The 23233-nt window shown below is 34.3% G+C and overlaps 1 protein-coding gene across 1 annotated transcript; it reads left to right on the top strand.

Annotated features, from left to right (window-relative positions):
• The first annotated feature begins 284 nt into the window (after positions 1-284).
• Positions 285-23186, top strand: LOC145325932 (uncharacterized). Its single transcript, XM_080168953.1, has 12 exons — positions 285-380; positions 916-969; positions 1852-1931; positions 3449-3493; positions 5841-5949; positions 7345-7390; positions 8730-8790; positions 9685-9740; positions 10385-10488; positions 21254-21310; positions 22367-22469; positions 22957-23186. The coding sequence occupies exons 1-12, from the start codon at positions 287-289 to the stop codon at positions 23054-23056; spliced, it is 909 nt and encodes a 302-aa protein (XP_080025079.1). The 5' UTR covers positions 285-286; the 3' UTR covers positions 23057-23186.
• Positions 23187-23233: the final 47 nt, after the last annotated feature.

Genomic DNA, 23233 nt, shown 5'->3' on the forward strand with positions numbered 1-23233 from the left:
CCAGAAAGTCCGTACATCCATTTTAAACATGTTGATTTTTAAACTTTTCTTTAACAAAAATTCTTTATGTGATATAACGATCCGATTGATCTTATTTTTGAAGTACTGATTCCTGAAGTAATAATAATCTCTAACCTAAAACCACATATAAGTATTATAATATATTTGAGTGATTAATATTGTTATAGAGTGGCATTGCTATAAAATATTGCTTTCTATACAAACAAAGCACTTAATGATAAATAGAGTCCTTTAACTATATGTAAGTAGTTGCAAAATGGTAACCATGATGGAAAGAAGACAATTGGACCAAATTATTTTCATTTTTATAATATTTTCCTTTGTTAGGGTTGCTCATGCAGATAACTATACAATAAGAGGTACAATTTTGGCCCGCAGCGTTGCGGAGCCGGAGCCGGGAGCCGCCATATTTTGCTAGAGCCGGAGCCGTAATTTTCGTTAAAGAAATTGCGAATTCTGAGATCTGAAATTTGCGCCAACCTTCCAACATTACGTCTGACCTCGTGAAACTAATACTAGTCATCTCAGATGTTTGGGTAGGGATAGCAAACCCCCCAAAACTGCCCCCCCCCCTCAAAAACTTTGGAAATATTCTAACATTGGAATCAGGGAGGCAGGGGATATTGGGGTGTTTATTACACTAGTCTTAAAAGTTTTATCACAACATTTCCTTTTTAATTCGTTGGCTTAACAACTTTGGGGACTTTTACAGAATATTGGTTGGTTGGTTTATTTAGTTAAGTGTCCAAACGTTTCAACCATTGATTGTAATCTACAGAAGGGGTAATTTTGTTTATCATCATTGGGAATGTATATCAATTTACCAACCTGCATTGTCCTATCTCTTTAGATCCGTGCATTAAAATAATGAATTGTATAAAAAAATGTATTTAGGTATGAATTTACCGGCTATGAATTTTAACAGCTCTGAAATATTTACATGCGATGCAGGAAAAATAACTGTTTTCTTTTTAAACTAGCGGATTCGCCCCCTAGAGGCCTCTAGGGGCACTTGAGGATGGGGTAGTTGAATCCTAAAACCATTTTTAAATTTGAATTTTAAGAAAAAAGTAAAAAAAATTTTTTAGGGGGGGAATTTTTCCATTGGCGATTTCTCTTGGGAGGGTGATCGTTTCCTCCTCCTAAATAGTTATAAACCTTCCCGGAACCTATGAGAAGCTACCCTGTTAAGGAGAACCCGATCGGTTCAGCGGTTAGCGAGATCCTTTGGTACAAACAAACAAACAAACAGAGAGACATCGTTCTACTTTGTATTATCCTTATACTAAAGTAACAGGATGTCTATTTGTCTATGTGTTTGTAACGAAGGATCTCGCTAACCACTGAACCGATTGGGTTCTCCTTAACAGGGTAGCTTCTCATAGGTCCCGGGAAGGTTTATAACAATTTTGGGGGAGGGTAGCACAACCCTCCCAAGAGAAATCGCCTCTAGAAAAAAAATCCCTCCCCCCCAAAACAAATTTTGTAAAATTTTTTTTAACTAAATTTTTTACAAATTTTCTTTTAAAATCTAAAATAATAAATTGGGTTATAAAATTCGACTTTCCTCTCCTCAAGTGCTCCTAGAGGCCTCCAGGGGGCGTAGCCGCTAGTAGATAGATAAATTAGTGATCAATTGATACCTCTATATTTTTTACCAATAAGTTTATATCAATTGGGATATGTTAATATAAATAATCTATTGATATCTTAATTTCAACATAATTAGTAGTTTTACATCAAATTAGATTTTTTTTCAAAAATACAGAATTATACACGATATTATATACAAAATTATGTCAATTAACAGTTATTATTCCAAAAAAAAAACAGGAATCACTCGTTGTACTGGAAACATGAATAGACAAATAACAAAAACTACAATTGACAAAGATAGTACTTGGAACCTAACAGGATAATAATATTTTAGGATGTAATTGATAACAAAATTATTAATATTCCAGTAGAGAGAATTCTTTAAAAACTAAACAAAAAGTCTTAGAAAATGTACAGATAATTAGATAACATTTTTGGATTTACTGCAGTTCACGGTAAAATATTGCTGGTAACGAATATTACCAAAAATCTATGAATTTTAAAGGCTGCTAGCTGCCAAACGGCTGAACGTACAAATCATAACCGCACACCATTTTAAGCGGTATAAGAAGGCCTACAAATAATCTGGAATAGCCAAGATCCAATGATGCACAGGGAAAGCTTCACTGAAGAAAAAACGCGTATAATAGACCTTTTTCGCGCATTTCTTTGCACTGCGAGATAATTATGCATTATTGATTTATGGCTATTCCAGATTATTTTTAGGCCTTCTTATGCTGCTTAAAACAGTGTGCAAGCATGATCTGTATGTTCAGCCGTTTGGCAGCTAGCAGCCATTAAAATTAAAAGAATTACGGCAATATTCGTTACCAGCAACATTTTACCGTGAACTGCAGTAGATCCACATTTTTACCTTAAAGGGCGAATATAGGTTCGATATGATATGAGCTTATATGAAAGGTGCCATTACATACTTTTAGAATATCTATGCCAAATTTAAAAATTCAAAAAAATCCTTAAGTAGATTTTGCAATTTTCTGTTTCAATTGAACATATAATAAATGAGATTGCCGACAAAATCGTTTATTTTAGCCCTTTACAAGACTTTTTTTTGACTATTTTGCTTAAGTTTGATTGACTATTACATTGGCACGCACCTTAAAAGATAATTTAAATGTTTATTATTTTAGATTATATACTAGTTTATTTAATTTTTTAAAAAGCATAAAAATAATTTGCGTAGAAAGGCGTCAGGAGTATTGACAGGGTAAATAATACGTCTTAAAGTTTATTTTCTGTACAGAGATCTTTGATTAATTCATGATGATGTAAACAACCCTTCTGTACGCATTTTCAACACACACACACACGGCCACAAAAAAACAGGGATTTGAAATCATTCTTCCTCCAAGAAAATTTTATCGATTAATTTTTTTTACTTTTTACATTATTTGATGTTTTTTTTTAACTTTTAAATAATTTACTTTATGAAGGTAGAAGGAGGGTATATTTACCCCTGATTAATTGGTTTCCACGTTATTACGACTATCATTTAACGAAAGCTTTTTAATTCAACCTTGCCACGAAGTTTTGTGTGATGCTAGGGTGTTTGAGTTCTTAGGGAACCACACTAATTACAAAATATTTTCTTCGAGATTGATGGGTTTTAAGCTATAAACAGACTTATACAATTGAATATGTCAATATTTTTAAGTTATTTATAATCTATGGAATTGCACCTTTGATATAAGCTCATATCATATCGAACCTATATTCGCCCTTTAATCTGACAGTATTTTTATTTAAAAAACTGCAAAGTTGTAACATTTTGCTTTACGACACTTCTAAAATTTTGAATATGGTTTAAAACACAGATGTCAACAATCCCAACAGTATCATCTTACAGATGAGTCAGGTATATTTTATAATTCTTTATAATTATAATGGCAAGAGAAATATAAACTACTAGCGTATATGCCCCTACAGGCCTCTAGTGGCACTTTAAATGTTTGGTTTTTTGTTCAAGTCTCTACAATACCTACCTATGTTGCGTAGGAGTCTCTATACTTAAAGTAAAATTTCCGATTTATTGTGATTTCTCTTGGGAGGGTGGTGGTACCCTCCCACAAAATAGTCATAAACCTTCACGGGACCTATGTGAAGCTACCCTGTTCAGGAGAACCTGATCGGTTCAGCGGTTACCGAGATCATTTGGTACAAACAAACAGACAAACAGACACACAAACAGACAAACAGACAAACATCCTTTTACTTTATTTACTTTATTATAATGATAGATATAGTTCAGCTATACTAGTGGAACATCCTTATACTAAAGTAACAGGATGTCTGTTTGTCTCTGTGTTTGTACCAAAAGATCTCGCTAACCGCTGAACCAATATGATTCTCCTTTACAGGGTAGCTTCTCTTGGGTCAGAGGAAGGTTTATAAATATTTTGAGGTAGGGTACCACCACCTTCCCAAGAAAAATCACAAAAAATCTATTTTTTTTAGGTAGGTATCGTAGAGACTTGAAAGCAATATAGATGGGTATTGCATTATTTTAAAAAGATACCAAACATTTAAAATGCCACTAGAGGCCTCTAGGGGTGTAGCTGCTAGTATATAATATTGCTATATTAAGCTGGTTTCTATGTTTTCATATTTTACACACTTTAGTTTCCAGAAGACCAAGCAAAATCAAAAATTTATTATTGTGTTAAGGTCATCTATATATTCAATAATTATATCAATTCAATCTTTTTCTATACCATAAATGACTAAAAGATACATGTTTAATAACTATGAGACTTCTGCTTATATTGTTAAATATCAAAAAGTATTTGTTGTTTTCATACATAACATAAAAAGAGGAGAAAAGTACAAAAAAATCATTTTCCCATTGATTTTCTTTAGATTTGCATATCTTAATGGTTCATCAATATTTCCCCCCTAATACTGTTTTTGAGATATTATGCTTCTTCATTGGTACTGATTTTTAGGAAATTAACAGTGGGAACTAGTCTCAACATTTTATATCCATAGTAAAATATTCCAAAATGCATAGATAACCACTATTAACCCATTAGTGCCGAACCGGGTTTTAAAACCCGGTGCCAGAAAATGTAAAAAAAAACGGTTTTCGGCTTCATAATTGCATCATTCTCAGTATGAATCCCCTCTCTACTACCCTGGCTTTCATTTCCCCCTGGAGCAGGTAGTTTTGCTTACTTCCGTTTGCCGGTATAGATCAACAAAGTTTGAAAATCATGAAAATTCAAAATACCCCATCTAACTTTTTTGTTTTTATAGTAAAGTTGCTGATTTTTTTCGTTAAATCTAAAGTTTATTGACAAGTACATCTATTTGTGAATTCGTTTTATTTAAATTATTATTTTTTATATGATTTTTTTATCGTTTTTTTACGCCCTATATAGGCCCGGTTCGGCATTTCCATTTGGAGTCTGAAATTTTTATTACCCGGTTTCACTAATAGATCTTTTTTGACAACGACAACAAAACAGGGTTTTTTTACCCGAAATCGCCGGCTAAACACAAAATTTGAAATAAATCGCTTCGTATTATACTTGTAGCTCTATAGATTACATGAGGTTGTGTAGTTTTCAATTATGGATCGTATCAAAGTTCTAAAAAGTGTTCATCTCACTTTTGGCGTTCAAAAATTACATTTTTCGATTTTTGGTCAAAATAACCGGGTTTTTACAGGTCAACCGGGTTTTAACGCCGGGGGAAAGCACCAAAAACGGGTGATAATGCCTGGTTGGTATTTATGGCCAAGCCGAACCGTTTTTTTTGCAACTTTCCTGTGCACGCCACTAGAGCAAAACAAAAAAATACGAATTCCATTTTGACCATTATAAAGCTTCCCTAAAACTTACAGCTCGATCGGCCCATAAAAGTGGCGCTCGGCACTAATGGGTTAACTAATCTCAAAATTGAAAATTTGCCTATTTTTTGGTTCTCAGTGTAGAAAAATATTTTAACAATTGTTAAGATGTAGGGTTGGGCCGAATATCCAGTTACCAAATACTTAAAATCCAGCTGATTTTTAATGCCGGACATCTGGTTATCCGGCCGGATATCCAGTAATTTGCCGGATATTGGGCAATTTTTAATAACTAGCCAGTTACCGGATATCCGGCATTAGAAATCAGCCGGATATCCAGATCCTGTAATTGGCCCAACCCTATTAAGAAGTGTATTAGCAATCTTTTGAAATGAGATATTAATTCTTTATTTAGGGTCAGAGTATAATTGGCACTAGAAACTGGACTGTTCCTACTAAACAACCAGCACAAGGACCACAACAAGAAACAAAAATATTGCTCAACTTTCACAACTGCTCATCAGGTTTGTGACTAGGGTTGGGCGGGATATCCGGTTTTCTGGATATCCAGTCGGATATCCGATTTTTCCGGATATCCAGTTGGATATCCGGTTTTTCCGGATATCCAGTCCAATATCCGTTTTTTTCCGGATATCCAGTCAGACATCCGGTTTTTCCGGATATCCAGTCGGACATCCGGTTCTTCCGGATATCCAGTCGGATATCCGGTTTTTCCGGATATCCAGTAGGACATCCTATTTTTTCGGATATCCGGTCATTTTTAATGTCCGGTATCCGGCTAAAAAAGTATCCGGTCGAACCCTAATCAAAATATAAACTGTTACTACTAAAATATATCTATACTAGTGGCTACACCCCTAGAGGCCTTTAGTGGCATTTAAATGTTTTTTTTTATTTCAAATATCTAATTTGAGAAATATGCTGTCTATGTTATCAGCTGTTAAATTCATTCTTCTATGCAGCGCGACTACTCTAGCGAGACTACGCTAGTGACACTATGCGGCAGAACATTTTTGATTTTATTGTGATTTCTCTTGGGAGGGCGGTGGTACCTTCCCCCCAAATAGTTAAATACCTTCCCGGGACATATGAGAATCTACCCTGTTAAGGAGAACCAGATCGGTTCAGCAGTTAGAGAGATCCTTCGGTACAGACACACAGATACACAGACAAACATCCTGTTACTTTAGTAAAAGGATATGCAGAAATAAAATTTGAATAGTTTTTGAATAGAATCTAATAATTGGATTGCACAACATGATCAATATATGTAGGTATTATAGCAAAGTAGAAACCTCACCCACAGTATTAATCCTTATAATAAAGTAACAGGATGTCTGTTTGTTTGTGTGTATGTTTGTACCGAAGCATCTTATAGCTTCTCATAGGTTATAACTATTTTGGAGGAGGTTATCTCTACCCACCCAAAAAAAATGACACCCCTACCCTAAAAAAAGTTTTTTTTTACTTTTAATTTTTAGAACTAAAATTGAAAAAGGGAAGGGACGTTTTTCACCCCTACCACCTAAAGTTAAACAATTGTAAATAATTTTTTTTTACAATCTATAACTTTATTTTTGCATTTTCGCATTGTCACATATCTGACATAGTAACAGAAGGCTTAACTTTAACATCTTTAACTATAAAAAAACAAAATAAAAAGTTCCTTGGAGCACACAATTATCTTGTAATAATTTGACAAGGTTTATATGCTTCTCATAATCTAATACCTAAAACAACAGAGTATTATAATAAATTTGAGTGATTGATCCTTATTATAAAGTAACAGGATGTCTGTTAACCGCTGAACAGATCAGGTTCTCCTTTACAGGGTAGCTTCTCAGAGGTCCTAGGAAGGTTTATAACTATTAGCTATTTAATATTTCTAACCTTTTTAGATCAGTTTCCTTGTGAGGATGGATCTTGTGTAGACATTTTAGCAAGGTAACAACAACAAAGGAATAGACATTAGGATATATAAGTTGGAAGGATTTGAAATCTGCATCAAATTTAAAGGATTTTTTTTTATAAAATACGTTTTTAGTATAATTCTTTATCTAAAAGCGGAAATACAATTTAAGTTAATTAATTTTGACCAATAGGATAGGTTGATTAGAAACCTGCGCTCTAATTGGTTGAATGATGTGCGACACTTAAGCTTATCCTATCAGAGCGAAGATAATTTTCAATCTACCAATCACAGATGTCAAAATTAATTAACTTAAATTTTATTTCCGCTTTTAAATAAAGAATTATACAAAAAGCGAATTTTATAAAAAATTCTTAAAATTTTATGCAGATTTCAAATCTCCCCCTAACATTAAAATTCCTTCCAACTTATATATCCTAATAGACATACTATATCTAGATTACCCATCTGACCTGATTTTTGTCAAATCTAAAAAGGAAAAAGCAGACGAAAGAATTGTTTACTTTCAACTCAAGATGAGATGGATTCTTTTTAAAAAATTAGGCTCACTACTTGCTGGTGAGTAGCGCGCTTAAATTTTTTTTAAGAATCCACCTCTGAAGCTTTTACATTTCAAAAAGTTAACCAACATTTTTTTGGTAATTAAGTCTGATTGAACAAAGCTTTGTAATAAGAAGAAATTATACTGTTTACAGCTGACCTTTATACATGTATGAAATTAAAAAAAACATGCATTTGTACACAATTTCAACCAATGAGATCTCTTGAATGTTCCTTAAAATTTCCACTGTTGGTAAAATCAGACATTATGTCTATTGAGTAATCTCTCTACTTATAAAGGAAATAGTAGCTTTCAGTCAAATACGCTTATCAAGTCTAACTGTTCTTAATGGTAACCAAACGCATAGCATAATTAAACACATATTTAAAAACAGTTTCCCCTAATAAGCGAATTTGACTGGAATCTTACTCACAACTTTGCAGAATTTTGCGAAAGCTACTATTTCCTTTAATCAAAATAAATATATCCAATAGGGTTGGACCGGATATCCAGTTTTGCCAGATATACGGAAACTTTCAATATCCAGTCTGATACCGGATATTGTAACTATACGGATACCAGATATTGTAACTATCCGGATACCGGATATTGTAACTATCCGGATACCGGATATTGTAACTATCTGGATACTGGATATTGTAACTATCCTGATATCGGATATCCTGAAATTCGCCAGATATCAAACGCTGGCCAGATATCCGGCATTAGAGATCAGCCGGATATCCGGTATCAGGCCCAACCCTAATATACAATTAAAAGGCCTGATTGGTTGATGAAAATTAAATCTTTAGATGCAACTACACAGCAGAGTGCGGGGACAGGTCTGATGAAGATTCTTGTGCAAGATTAAGTGTAAGATTTTTTTCCGGTGGATTAGGACCGGTTCTCATCCATATATCCGCAAATAGCTGTTTATAATACGATGCAAGAAATAACTATTAAAAGATTTTTATTTTGTCCATAAAGAGTAAAGTATTAACTAACTTTAATATAAATAAAAATCTGTAATTTAGAACACAAAATATCCTAGATGAGGTAGAGTAACTAAAAAAAGAGATAGGAACACTGTAAAAGGGGTATATCAATCAGACTGCTCTGAATAAAACAAACAAGCAGACAATCTAATGCACCCTGATTATATGGTTATGTTTGTTATCAAAAGCGAAGCTTTTCTATAATTAGGGTCGGTCTGTCCGTCCGTACGTAACGGATAGCTTTTTTCGTTATTTTAGGCATGTTAGAATTGTCCTGTCGATTTTAAAACTTTGCAAGTTGATTCCTGTAGTAGTTAGGTAAGATTTAGAAAGCGTAGCAACTGTATAATCATTACTAGAATGTCTGTACATCCATTTTAACATGTTGATTTTTTAAAACTTTTTTAACAACAATTTTCTATGTGACATAATCATCCTATTATCTGATTTTTGGAGTACTGATTCCTATTACAATAAGGTACAATATTATAAGCGAAACATTTATTTTGTATTTCAGTCTGACACTCTACAAGAGTTAATGTAATTTCTGAGCTTCGCTTTTATGGATGTTGTCATCCTTGTTATCGCAGTAATTCTGTAATTAAATACATCTACCTGTTGGTGATGGTAGGAGCGAAGCTCATCTGTGCGTCAAGGTTTGCCGTACGTCCTCTGTCTCCACTGCAAGAGTGCTTGCACTGTGTCCGCCGCCGCCGAACGTCTGTAATCCCGCTGCGGATTAACATATAACTGCAAACCAATTTTATTTTAGCTCAGTGATGGATATCTTACAACAGCTCCGAATTCTATAAATCATTCAACCCCAATAGGAATTTACATTATGACAATTTTGACACAATAAAAACTGTCCCGAATTTGTATTCATTTTGAGGAACACGACTCCAGTGACGTCATATTTTTCTTTCCCGAAAAAGGGAAGGGGGGAAGAAAATCTCTTCAAAAGAGATGGGGAAAACCCCCTTTTCTCCCATCTCTTTTTTCTTCCCCCCTTCCCTTTTTTTCTTTCCCCTTCCCTTTTTCGGGAAAGAAAAATATGACGTAACTGGAGTCGTGTTCCTCAAAATTAATACAAATTCGGGACAGTTTTTATTTTGTCGAGAATTTTACTATAATTCTTCAAAAACAAAGATGACAACATCCATAAAAGCAAAGCTCTGAAACGGAAGGACTAACGAACATTAACACTTGTTGAGTGTCAGAACTGAATAAACTGAATATTTATGGATATGTCTAAATAGTACCTAACTACTACAGGAATCACCATCCAAAGTTTAAAATCGATGGGATAATTCTAACATGCCTAAATGAATGAAAAGTGCTAACCGTGATGGACTGACGGACGGACCGACCCTAATTATAGAAAAGCTTCGATTTTAACAATAGCAAAAACGTTACCAAAATTTAAACATTTATACCAATTGTATAATAAGATATATAAATGTAAATATGAAAGATTTAAGTGTTACTACAACATTTGATACAATGATCAGTTTGGATTATGCTGCCAAAAAACTGGGACTAAGGCTTACTTTAACCATTTCCTGGAGAGACCCAGGTGAGTAAATACAAGGGTTGGTCCGGATATCCAGTTTTGCCGGACATCCGGCCATTTTTAATATATGGCCGGATACCGGATATTAAAAGTATCCGGATACCGGATATTAAAAGTATCCGGATACCGGATATCCAGCTGATTTTATAATGCAGGATATCCGGGTTAATTTCCCGGATATAGGCGTTGGTTAGATATCCTGCCGGAAACCGGATATCCGGCAGTATAAATCAGCTGGATATCCGGTATTCGGCCCAACCTTAATTACTACCTTGATTCTCAAATTAAAATATTGTTGACCATATGTCAGCCATCGCCATTTTGATTTCCCAATAAACATATAATTTTAATGGAAAAATGAAAATCTTAAAATGAGGACTTTTTGAGAAAATTAGATTTCAAATTCATCTTTCATCCCCTAGGAGTTACCGCATAATCATGACAAGAAAAGTGTGATGTATAGTCCCTTTCTTCCTGTCTTGAGAGCATTATATGTATTTTGTATATTAGCTTTCAGTTCTTGTGTCACCCGTCTCGGAGCAAGACTTTGCTCTGCGACTCGGCACGAACCTAAAAGTGAATACTTGCTATTATATTTAATATTATAATTGTATGTTTAATTTGTCTTGAATTAATACACTTTATTAGAATATTTAGCTGTTTGTTCTTACTATTATTACACGTCATTTTGGCGCAGTAGTGTAGTACGAATCTATAGCTCAGATTTTCTTTTGATTGTATTATTTCTTTGTTTTGTTTTTATTCAGGATATTTTTGTGAGCGATGAAGGTGGACATTGCTCATTTCAGGAAGCTGTCTCCGGAGGAGAGGCTTGAGTACATCTTCGAGTCGATAGCCTCGTTGCAGGGTGATATAGCCTCGTTGCAGGGTGATATTCATTCCAATGGAAATAAGCTGGATAATTTGACTGGGCGAATGATGCCGCTGGAGACGAAGGTTCAGGAGTTGACGGATAATGTTGATACCAACAGTGCTGCGGTTACTGGACTAGCTACTCGTATGGACGATTTAGAAGATCGCCTTAATAAGGTGGTGGTGCCTAGTGTTGAAAATGATATCAAAACCGAGAATGTGACGGTTGTTGATGAGTTTATGACTGGCCAGCAACGAATTTTGGATAGAATTGCCCAGCAGAATAGTTTGAATACCCAGCAGAATAGTTTGAATAACTCTATGCCTTGGCAGAGGACGGCTGGAGGATCTGTACCAGAGGAGAAGCCTAAATTTTTTGCTAGTGGTTCTCGAACTATTTTTGGTGGGATACTTGTGTAAGATGCGAGAGACATTTTTACCACCCGACATGAAAAATGTGTGTAAAGATGCGTATTTGTGTGTTAAGCAACATGAAAATGATAAGATTGATGCATTTTTTGATAAGATATTATCATTCTGGAAACGTGCTTATCCGAAACCAACTGATGATATGTTTATGGATTTCTATTCTCAAGTGTGTAATGTGATTTTATCTCCACTTTTGGCTAACCAGATGCGTCAATTTTCGTTAGATTTGGAGCGTGACGGACAAGTGCGAATGATAACGAAGTTTCGGACAGAGTTAATAGTTAAAGCACAGCTGATTGTTAAAGGGCTACAATTTAATCAAATTTCAGGGTCAATGGCTAGAGGATGTACAACAAACCAGATGGCTTTGGCTAAAACGATGGTTGGTGGCGCTGGTTCCAAGTCAAATCCTGTAACTATTGATCAGGTTAGTGATGAAGATAATTTTTCATATGAAATAAATCAATGTGAAATTGATTTAGCTGATGAATTTGGCGGACCAGCTGAACTTATTCCTTTAATTGGCGCAATTCAAGGTGGTTTTATTTGTTATTATTGCAATAGAAAAGGACACATGATGAGGGATTGCTTTGATATTAGAGATAAAAAGTTACCTAATCCTAAAGGAAAATACTTTTTGCGGTGGGGAAACAAGCCTTTTGTTCCCTATAAGACGGGGCAAAAGAGTTTTAAAAAGGATGAAAATGGCATTGATAAAAAGAAATTGGTTGGTGAGATTGAAGGAGGGGTGGAGGATGAAGCAGATACGAAGGAAGTGGCGTATGTCGATGGTTTAGGGGCACGCGATTATGAAGATGATCTTGTAGCGGAGGTTGAGGCATGGAATAGTGCTATTATAGATGACATTTTATGGTATTAATGTTTTATATGTATTATGACCACTAAAACCTTATTCCATTTTCTACATGTTACGCGGCATTGTTTTGATTTATGCGCGTTGTAAATAAACAACAACAAAATAAAATTAATGATAAAGAGTGAACGAAGCAACTCTAATACTGTGATAGTTTATTTTGAATTATGAAAAGATAACATATTGTTTATTACCGTATATGAAGTTATGAGATTATGTTATAATAGAAATCAAAATAATTAATTTAGTTTTCGATTATGTTTTGTTGTAATTAGAAAAATTCATTTTTGTTTCAGACTGTTGGGGAGTCTAACAGAGATAAGAATAATAAAGAATTGAAAATGGAATAACGAAATAGGAATACAATTTTGTAAAATTGTTAATGAAAGAATATTAATTTTAATTTAAAATTGAATCAAATTGGATAAAAATGTGAAATTAGATATTTGAAAAGTATTAAATTTTGATGAAAATGTGAAAAATTATTTTAAAAGTTGAGTCAGTTATTGTGGTTTTAAGTATTTAATTTTAAAACAATTATATTGCGATTTAGTAATGTTGATTCAGCAAAATTTTTTTATGAAGCTTAGAATTTCATGAAGCAAAATTGTTATAATGCATTAGATATCATCGTGGAGTAGCCTCTCTTTATAAAGGAAGGGAGGGGTTGGCAGATATTTTGCGCTGTCTCTCGGAGTTGGTATGCGCAAGAATGGTGGAGCTGTCTCTCTTTTGAGGAGAAAGGGGGAGTGAACATATTTGCAAAGAAGTTTGCACTATCTCTCAGAGCTGGTATGCGCAAAATGGGGTGGTGTAGAGAGGTAGCTGCAATGATTAACAGGAGTGGGGCGTTCCATGCGCAGAAAGTTGAGCTGCACACAGAAGTTGAGCTGCGCAAGAAGGTGCTCTCAGGTATGGAGAAATATAGTTAGTTGAGTTTCGACTTTCAAAAATTTCATACATAAAAGTAGTGTGCAGGAGATCAGTTATTAATCTGATAATAATAGTATTATTAGGTAATATTTTATTGAATTAAAAAAGAATTGAATTTATGGCATTCAGAAAGAATTATTTAGTTGCTTGGTGATTGATAATATTTGATTAATATTATATTTCTTAATACAATCTCTTTTATTAAATGTGTTGCAAGTTTATTTGTTCAGTGATAACATTTAAGTATGGCATCTAAAATAATTGTATTTTATTTTAGATTGGTCGGGAGGAGTATTTGTAGTGGTTGAGATATACTATTTATTTGATGGTGAGTTGTTAAGATTTTATTTTATGCTGTTTAATATTTGATTACTATTATATATATTGTTGTTCGAAAATCAGTCTTGTAAAACAATTAGTTATATATATTAATACCGATATTAATTCTTATTTAAAGTGATTTATTTACTAATTGGCATCTAAAATGTTTGTAATATTTTAGATTGGCCGGAGAGAAGTTTTGTTGATTGTGGATTGAGATATATTTTGGACGTTTCTGTTGGAGGAGGAAATATTGTCGGTGAGTGATTTGTTTTATTATTCTGTTATTCTGTTATTTGTTGCAAATAGATAGATAGTTATTTGATAGGAAAATTGGATAGTTACAACCTCATAACTGCTGGTGTTGGTTAGATAGCTGTTTTCTAATTTTCATGAAGATTCTGAGATGGCGGCTGGAGCGGCTGAAGTCTACGTTCCAACGAAGATTGGTGGCATGGAAATCCTGGCCTTAGTTGACAGCGGTAATGCCCGTGGCTGCCTGATCTCTCAAGTGTTAGCTAGAAAACTTGAATGTACAATTGAAGAGACGGATTCAAAAGCAACAGGCGTGCAGGGTTCCAGCATCAAGATTGACGGTGTTGTTCGGAATGTTGAATTTCAGATTGGAGGCCACAGTTTTAAAGAAGATTGCTATGTGATTTCTGGCATGACTGTACCTATGAATCTAGGCAGTCATTGGCTTAACAAAAATCACGTGAAGACGATATTTGGGAAAGATGGTAACAGGATTGAGATGCATGGAACCAGTGTGAATCTGGTAGCTAAACGAAAGATTGTAGTGAAGAATTTGGTTCATACGGTTCTGGAGAAAATGGAGAAGGCAAGAACTAAGAAACCTGAGATTAATGTAGCTGAGTTACAAGACCAAAAATGGATTTGTTCATTGAAAGATCGAATAGAAATTCCAGCATTAAGTACAGTTGTGGTAGAAGTTTCAACTAAGGGAAATATGCCTGAAGGACAGTTGTGTTATATAGCTCCTAGACAAGGTTACTGTAGCCGGAATAACCTGTTGATAAATGAAGGAATTACGGAGGTGGGCAAAAACGGTAAAATTATGACTAAAATTACGAATTTTGAAACTTTTAAGAAATCTGTTCCTGCTGGTACTTTGGTTGGAAATTTGTTCTTAGCGGAGAAGATAGCGATGTTGCAAGAAAATAGAGTTAAAGAAGATGTGTCAACAACATTAAAGAAGATTCGTTTTATTAAAGATAAATTGAAGTTGGATAAAGTTCCGTTTTTAAAAGATAACGTCTCTTTGAAAGGTAGAATAGTTGGTTTGTTCTTAAAGAATTTTAAGGCGTTATCGATTGACCCTACGGATATTGGATCTTGTACTTTGGAGGAGTATGATATTCAGTTAGTTCCTGGAGCTCAACCTTTCAAGAATAGAATGATTAGACTTAATCCTCATCATGCAGAGAAACTAAAAGAACAAATTGATTTATGGTTGGAGACAGATGTGATAGAAGAATGTAATTCACCGTTTAATTCTGGAATCTTTGCTGTTAAGAAGAAAGTGGGAAACACTAACGAGGTGAAAGTCAGGTTTGTCCTGGACTATCGCTCGTTAAATGAGATAACTGAGAAGATATGTTATCCTTTGCCTAACATTGGTGAGTTATTTGACAAACTTGGAGGGAAGAAGATTTTTACGTCTATTGACCTTACTTCGGCGTATAATTCAATGCATTTGAAGGAATCTGTCAGGAAATATACAGCATTTTGTTCTAATGGACGGCAGTATTGCTTCAAGAGGCTACCGTTCGGATTGACCAATGCTCCAAGTGCGTTTGTAAAATTGATGGATAGAGTAATGGATTTGAGTCCTGAATTAAGAGCATTTTGTCTAGTTTATTTAGACGATGTTCTCGTGTATAGCATGAATGTGGAGGAACATCTGGAGCATCTGAATACACTACTACGAACCTTCTGTGAAGCAGGCCTCAAGATTAATCTTGGAAAATGTACATTGTTTGCAGAGGAAGTGAAATTTCTGGGTCATATTATAAATGCAGAAGGCATATTCATGGACAAAGCATACATTGAAAAAATTAAGAATTGGCCAGTACCTGAAACAGGTAAAGATATTCAAAGATTTACTGGTTTCATAAACTATTATGGTTCATATTTCAAGAATTTTTCTGATATTACGGCACCATTGAACAAATTCAGAAACAGTAGTAAAATAGAATGGGATGAAAAAAGTATGGAAGCTTTTACAAAGACTAGAGAATTGTTCTGTGAAGAAATAAGCAAATCATTTCCAGATTGGAGGATGGAGGCTGAACCATTTGTGTTGGATACAGATTGGTCATCTACAGCTATGTCTGCAGTGTTAAGTCAAAAACAAAATGGTCAAGAGAAAATGATATCGTGTTGGTCACGTGTTTGTTCAACTCATGAAGCCAATTATGCAGCGCATAAAGGAGAATTATGTGCATTAGTAAATGCTGTTGAAAGATTTGAATGTTATTTGAGACACAAGAAATTTATTGTTAGAACTGATTCAGCTGCACTGAAACATCTATCTACTTGGAGACAAAACGGATATTTTGTTGGCCTCACCATAAGGTGGATAAATTTTTTATCCACCTTCAGTTATGAGGTTGTACATAGGCAGGGCAAGATGCATACTAATGTTGATATATTGTCACGTACTACATTAGAGGATAGTAAAGATAGGATATCTAAATTATCGACGGACGAACAAGGAGAGTTAATATTGGATACTGTATATCAATTAGAAGATCCTAAATTATGTCTTATTGCAGGTATTGGAGCAGAGACGGCCAGTCAAATAGCGTCAAGATTGAAGGCGAGAGAATTCAGTCGTAGTCTGGAGAAGGATCCTGTTCTAGTGGAGGTGAGGAAATTTATTGTAAATAATGTCAAACCCACGTCCAGAGAATTGTCTCAAATGCCTTATCGTGGTAAACAAATATTAAGGTTTTTCGAACATTTGAGTTTTAAAGATGGTTTAATTATTTTGACTTCACCCATGCGGCTCCAGAAGGAATTTCAATTTATAGAACGGGTAGTGGTACCTATTGGAATGTACAATAAAGTTTTTTTGTTGGCTCATGCAGATGTTACAGCGGGACATAGGGGTTACCTGGAGACTTTGAGTAGGATTAACAGACACTTTATTTTTCCCTTTGTGTCTAAATATGTAGCTGCGGCAGTTGCAAATTGTGTCATTTGTTTGAATAGGCGTAAAAAACCGAAACATAATCATAATATAGAATTTTCACCTTTGGCTGGGGAGGCTATGGCAGAGTTGGCCATAGATGCGATAGGTCCTTTGAATGAGTGTGAATATAATGGAGTCATTTGTAAGCATATTTTAATAGTAGTTGACAGTTGTACTAGATATGTGTGGTTGTTTGCTATTGAGGATGTTAAAGCTGAAACAATTATTGAATGTTTGAAGTTTAATTTATTTTCTGTTTGGGGATTGTGCGAGAGAATCAGGACTGACAATGCACAAAGTTTTAAATCGAAAGTTTTTAGGGAAGTTTGTTTAAGGTTGGGTATTGAACAAATTTTTATCCCTCCCAGATCAGCTAATTCTAATTTTAGTGAAAGATACAACCAATCGGTGTATTCGTTTCTTAAGACTGATTTACGTTTTCAAGATGGAGATTGGGCTCATAAACTTAAAGCTACACAATTTTGTATGAACACTTCTTTTAATCGGAGGTTAGGATGTTCCCCGTTTTTCAAGTTTTTCCTACGTAACCCTAAGCTTCCATTGGACGCATTTGATCCTTTAACACGCACAAAGATTAAATATATGAATTTTTCAGAGTTATTGGATTGTCTTGACAGAAATTGGAGAACTGGACAAGAGAGGACTGAGAAGTATTTACAGGTAGAAAATACAGAAAGGATAGGTAGGCCGATAGCTATAAATTCCTATTGTTATATTTATTATGACGTCACAACGATTGGTGTAGCTCGTAAACTCTGTTCTTTATGGGTGGGTCCGTGTCTAGTGACAAAAGTAATTTCTGACAGTTTGTTTGAGGTTCAACCCCTAGAAAAGTGTAGATTGAAAGACAAAGGGGTTAGAATTGTGCCAAGGGATAAAATATATGTTATAGAGAGTACTCTAGATTTGACTCCAGATGAAAAGATTGACTTAGTGGTTACAGATGAGTTCTTCTCTGTGGACAATGACTTAAAAATAAACTATGATTTTCCCAATACTTTAAGAAATTTATCTTGTTCAGGTGTTACTGAAGAGGAGAATAGTTGTGGCGCTAGTCCAGAGGTGGTTGGAAGGCGGAAGGATGGACAGGTAACACCAGATTTTTTGGAGGATTCTTTTTTGGGTGTTGGCTTGTCACAGCAAAGGTCAAATGTATCTAAGGATAATGAAAATTTAGATGATTTAGTTGAGGATCTTAGTGATACTTTGGAAAGTACTCATATTTCTGAAAGTGTAGATACGAATGACAAAACTAAGTTAGATTCTACATATTCTACTATTAGTAAAGATAGTGTTTTTCATGGAGATTATGCGACTGATAATAGTTTAATAGACAACAGTTTGGGTGTAGAGGATATTAACATGGAATCTGCTAGAGAATTAGAGTCTCGAATGAGTATTTTAGAAGACACTTTTCCAAAACTTCAGAGTAAAATTGTAAACTTGGAACAAAGAAGGGGAAGTGTTAAACGGGGTAGGGATGTCGAGGAGGATGAATTAGATAGATCATTAGATAATGCAAAATCGCAAAAAATGTCTGAAACTATTCCTGTGAAAGGTCGTCCTAAAGGTTCTACAAATGAAGTACAATTACAAAAATTGGATTAGGATAGACAAAATAGAGATAAAGATAGATTAGAACGTTATTCTGTAGCAGATGTAGTAACTAGGAACCTCGCAAAATTGATTAAAAAGTAATATTTGTAATAATTTGTATAATATTTACAGGAGAAGAGATAACCATGATAATCGTCGGGAGCGTGACGACAAGCGAGGAGGCGGCGGTGGTGACAGACATGACCGGAACAGACGAGAGGGAGATCGTGGTATGCGAAAGAGGTCACCCGACGCCTGTAGTTCAAAAAGTGTTTCAACCTGACAGTGTTTATTGACGCTATTCATGTGAATGAATACATGAACCTATCGGTTTTTATTCCACGCATCTTTAACGTGAATTCGGTCAGCTTAATTACCAGTGGAGAGATGCCAGCTGAGATACGTTATGTTAGATTGGATGGACAAAGAGAAATAATTGAAAATCTTGTGAGTGCTACATATACAGGTAGTTTGGTGAACAATAAAGTAGACGGAAGAGTTTTGACCTGGGAAATGCAGATGCGCTGCAAACGTCTCCGTCCGACTCTAGCCAAGCAGACGTTGTTATGTGAGCCAGGTACTACTTTAGAGAATGTGGTAAAGGAACTTAGATTGGAGTTGGATGGAAAAGTTCATACAAGTTTGTTGGCAACCAATCTCGAGTGGAAGTTTAATCCTGAACACAAAGTAAATGAGTGGTTTGAGGGTGATTTTAAGTTGGTTACTCGGTTTGGGGGTCCTGTTTGTGTCCAGCAGGATCAGCCTTTGGATCAGAACATTCCTGTTTGTCTAGACCTTGAATTGTCAGGTCAGCAATGGCGTGTTGATGAACAAGCGATGGAGGAAATGAGGATGGAACACACGCCTGGAATATTGACGGTGCTTGATAAATTCGGGGAGGAGGTTAGTCGTAAGCATCAAAAGATTTTGGATACTCAAGAGGAGGTTGATAGCGTTGCAACCTCGATTTCAGTTGCGGTTAATAGCGGATTTGAAAGATGTTTACATATGCTTGGTGATACTGAGGCAAGGATGCCTCAAGACGGCTTGTGTGATGAGACCGCAAAACTTGGAGTGAATGATAATGAAGCTACCATTCCTATGGACATTGAAGAATCTGGCAAGAAAGGAAGAGCAGCTGGAAAAAGAAAGTAATAATTATAGTTTACTGTGTATTAATTCATATTTTATTTTATTTTTATGTATTAAGTATTTGATGAGGCAGTAGTAGTCTCGAAAAGGTTCAATATTAATGCTTTTATAACAATGCATCTCTAATAACATGTTTTTAAATCAATGCATTCTGATGGTTATATGTTAATCAGTGTTTTTATTTATCATGCATTTATAATAACTATGTTAATCAATGTATTTCCAATGTTTGTATGTTAATCAATGCATTATATGTTAATCAATGCATTTTTCAATGATTATATGTTAATCAATGTTTTTTTAAAAAAATATAAAAAAAAGAGAAAAAAAAACACATAAAGAGAAAAAAAGGAACATATAAAAAACATAAAAGAGTTCTAAGGAACCAAAACAAAAAGAAAAAAAATGTATATGAAATGTTTAAAGATCTGGAAATAAAATTAAAAAAAAAATATAAAAATATGGCAGGTGTCATACCAGATCAATTATTATCTATTTAATAAGCATTCAATGCTATTTATAATATATTTGATAATTAACATGTAATAAACATATTGTTATATTCAATCTGTAATGTTACAGTTTCGAAATTTATGTTCATGTTAAAGCCGGGGAGAAATGTGATGTATAGTCCCTTTCTTCCTGTCTTGAGAGCATTATATGTATTTTGTATATTAGCTTTCAGTTCTTGTGTCACCCGTCTCGGAGCAAGACTTTGCTCTGCGACTCGGCACGAACCTAAAAGTGAATACTTGCTATTATATTTAATATTATAATTGTATGTTTAATTTGTCTTGAATTAATACACTTTATTAGAATATTTAGCTGTTTGTTCTTACTATTATTACACGTCAAAAGCAAAGAATATCTATTTAAAATTTTTAACAACTTTGCTTTTATGAAGTCTTTCATAAAACCTCTCTATTTAAGGCTGGATTTCATTGACCTTAGCAAAGCAATTGATAAAATGGCCATTAATTAACTCCCTTCAGGAGTCGTTTTATGAAGAACTTTATAAAAGCAAACAAGTTCAAATTTTTAAATAAATAATCTTTGCTTTTCTTGTCATTATTATGCGGTTTTGATTATGATTTTCTCAAAAAAGCCTCTTTTCAATATTTTCATTTTTCCATTAAATTTATATCTTTATTGAGAAATTTTAGAAACAGTTGGTCTTATGTCTGGAAATTTTTTTTCTTTTACTGTCGCTTCGAGTGAACTGTTGGTATGTCATGAATTAAAGATAAAAGTCATATTTTTTAAAAACGTTATTTATAAAGAACTTGCAAATGTTTGATACATTTTTGTATTTAACATATTAAGAGTTGTAAACTTCCTGTAATTTATTACAGGACTTTCATTCAACAACTTGCAGACAGTTTCAAGAGCAAATACCTTACAACCAACAGGTAACCAAAGGATAGTAGTTATTTCTAGTATCGTATTGTAAACAGATTTCCGCGGATATATAATGATATAATGATTATAAGATAAAAACCAGTTTTTCAAAATTGTAATCTAATAATTGTAAATTTTTATATTTGTAGAAAACTGGAAATAGTTTTTTTTTCGTATGGATGAGAACCTGTTCTAATCCACCGGAAATTAATCAGTTTCGAATGAATACGAGAATAGTTATTTCTCGCATCGTATTATAAACAGCTTTCCGCGGATATAGAATGTATCGGCACCTCGGGGCTAAAAAACTGGTTTTAGTCTTATAATTGTACATTTTTATATTCGTAGAAAGCTAGATAAAATACAATGCTAGTTTTTTCGTATGGATGAGAACCGGTTCCTATTCACCGGATTCGAATGAATACGAGAATACTGAATTCTAGCACCTTTTCTTGGGATAATTTCATTGCATAAGATCTATTTATTTATGTTATTTATAGTAAAAAGTAAAGGCCTTTATTGTATTGACCTATAGCTTTATATATTATAGTTTACAAAAACAACAAGGATGACAACATCCATAAAAGTGAAGCTCTGAAACGGTAGGACAAACGAACATAGTGTCAGAACTGAATAATCAGAATATAAATGTATAAAAGTCGAACAAAACAAAATTAAAAGTAAATCTGCTGAAAAACTGCTTAATTAAAGGATATTGTTTAAGGACATACTTACATTTTCAGGACTTGATTTTAGAGATGCTTTGCTTTTAACAATGTACTTTGTTGTCATAGGAATCAGTGTTATAAAAATCACAACAATCGGATAACTTTCTTACATAAAAATTTGATGTTAAAAAGTTAAAAAAAAAACAACATGTTTAAAATAGACGTGCGGAATTATTTTTTAGTAACTATTATAGAGTTGCTTCGCTTTTAAATCGCTAGAACAATTTTAACATGCCTAAATTAACGAAAAGAGCTATCCGTTACGTACCGACGGACGTAAGGACCGACCCTAATTATAGAAAAGCTTCGCTTTAAAAAAAAGAACTATCCTTTTTATAGAATGGAACGAGATTTGGCACCCAGAACTTGTATTCAATAATACACAAAACAGAGATTCAACATCCAGTATGTCCTCTGCTAATAGCCTTGTAGTAGTTGAAAGGTTATGTATTAAGTTCATATATTCCTTTCTTTTAAACTAGCAGGGGGGGGGCGGGGGTAGTGGACCCCACTATTTTAATTTTAGTTAAATTTTTTTTCCTTTTTTGGGAGGGTTGGGGGTGTCCCACCCCCAAGAAAATAGTCATAAACCTTCCCGAGACCTATGAGAAGCTACCCTGTAAAGGAGGACCCGATCGGTTCAGCGGTTAGTGAGATCCTTCGCTACAAACAGACAGACAGACAAACAGACAGACAAACAGACAGACAAACAGACCGAAAACAGACAGACAAACAAACAGACAGACAGACATCGTTCTACTTTGTATTATAGATATAAAAATATATTGCTGTATTACTGTGGCGTACTCCATAATTTTTCCTTATTACACGCCCTCCCCCCCTACCCCCCTCTTCAAGCCTCTAAGTAAGACAAACTGTCATGGATGAATATTGGAGTAGCTAAAAATATATTTTTTTTAATGTTAAAGAATATCTACTACACCCGAGGCGGATGACCCAACAACCCTGATCAAGAATGCCATCTACAAAGGAATTGACAACATCATAGTACAGGAGAATATCAGATAATCAAGTTAATGTGCAATTTGTAGTAGCGAAGCTACTCTATAGTTAGGGTCAGTCCGTCTGGACGTCCGTGACGGATAGCTTTTTTGTTGTTGTTAATTTAGGCACGTTAGAGTTGTCCTATCGATTTCAAATTTTGCATGGTGATCTCTGTAGTAGTTAGATATAAATTAGAATTAT

The sequence above is a fragment of the Acartia tonsa genome, chromosome 8 (assembly GCF_053477335.1).
Source record: "Acartia tonsa isolate MP-2025a chromosome 8, ASM5347733v1, whole genome shotgun sequence".
NCBI lineage: Eukaryota > Metazoa > Arthropoda > Copepoda > Calanoida > Acartiidae > Acartia > Acartia tonsa.

Bases quoted from the DNA above. Each gene is read 5' to 3' on its own strand.
- LOC145325932 (XM_080168953.1), top strand. From the start codon at position 287: ATGATGGAAAGAAGACAATTGGACCAAATTATTTTCATTTTTATAATA. The intron at 970-1,851 runs CAGGAAAAATAA...CCAAAAAAAAAA, and splicing joins TGAAATATTTACATGCGATG to CAGGAATCACTCGTTGTACT. The intron at 3,494-5,840 runs GTATATTTTATA...TTCTTTATTTAG, and splicing joins TCATCTTACAGATGAGTCAG to GGTCAGAGTATAATTGGCAC.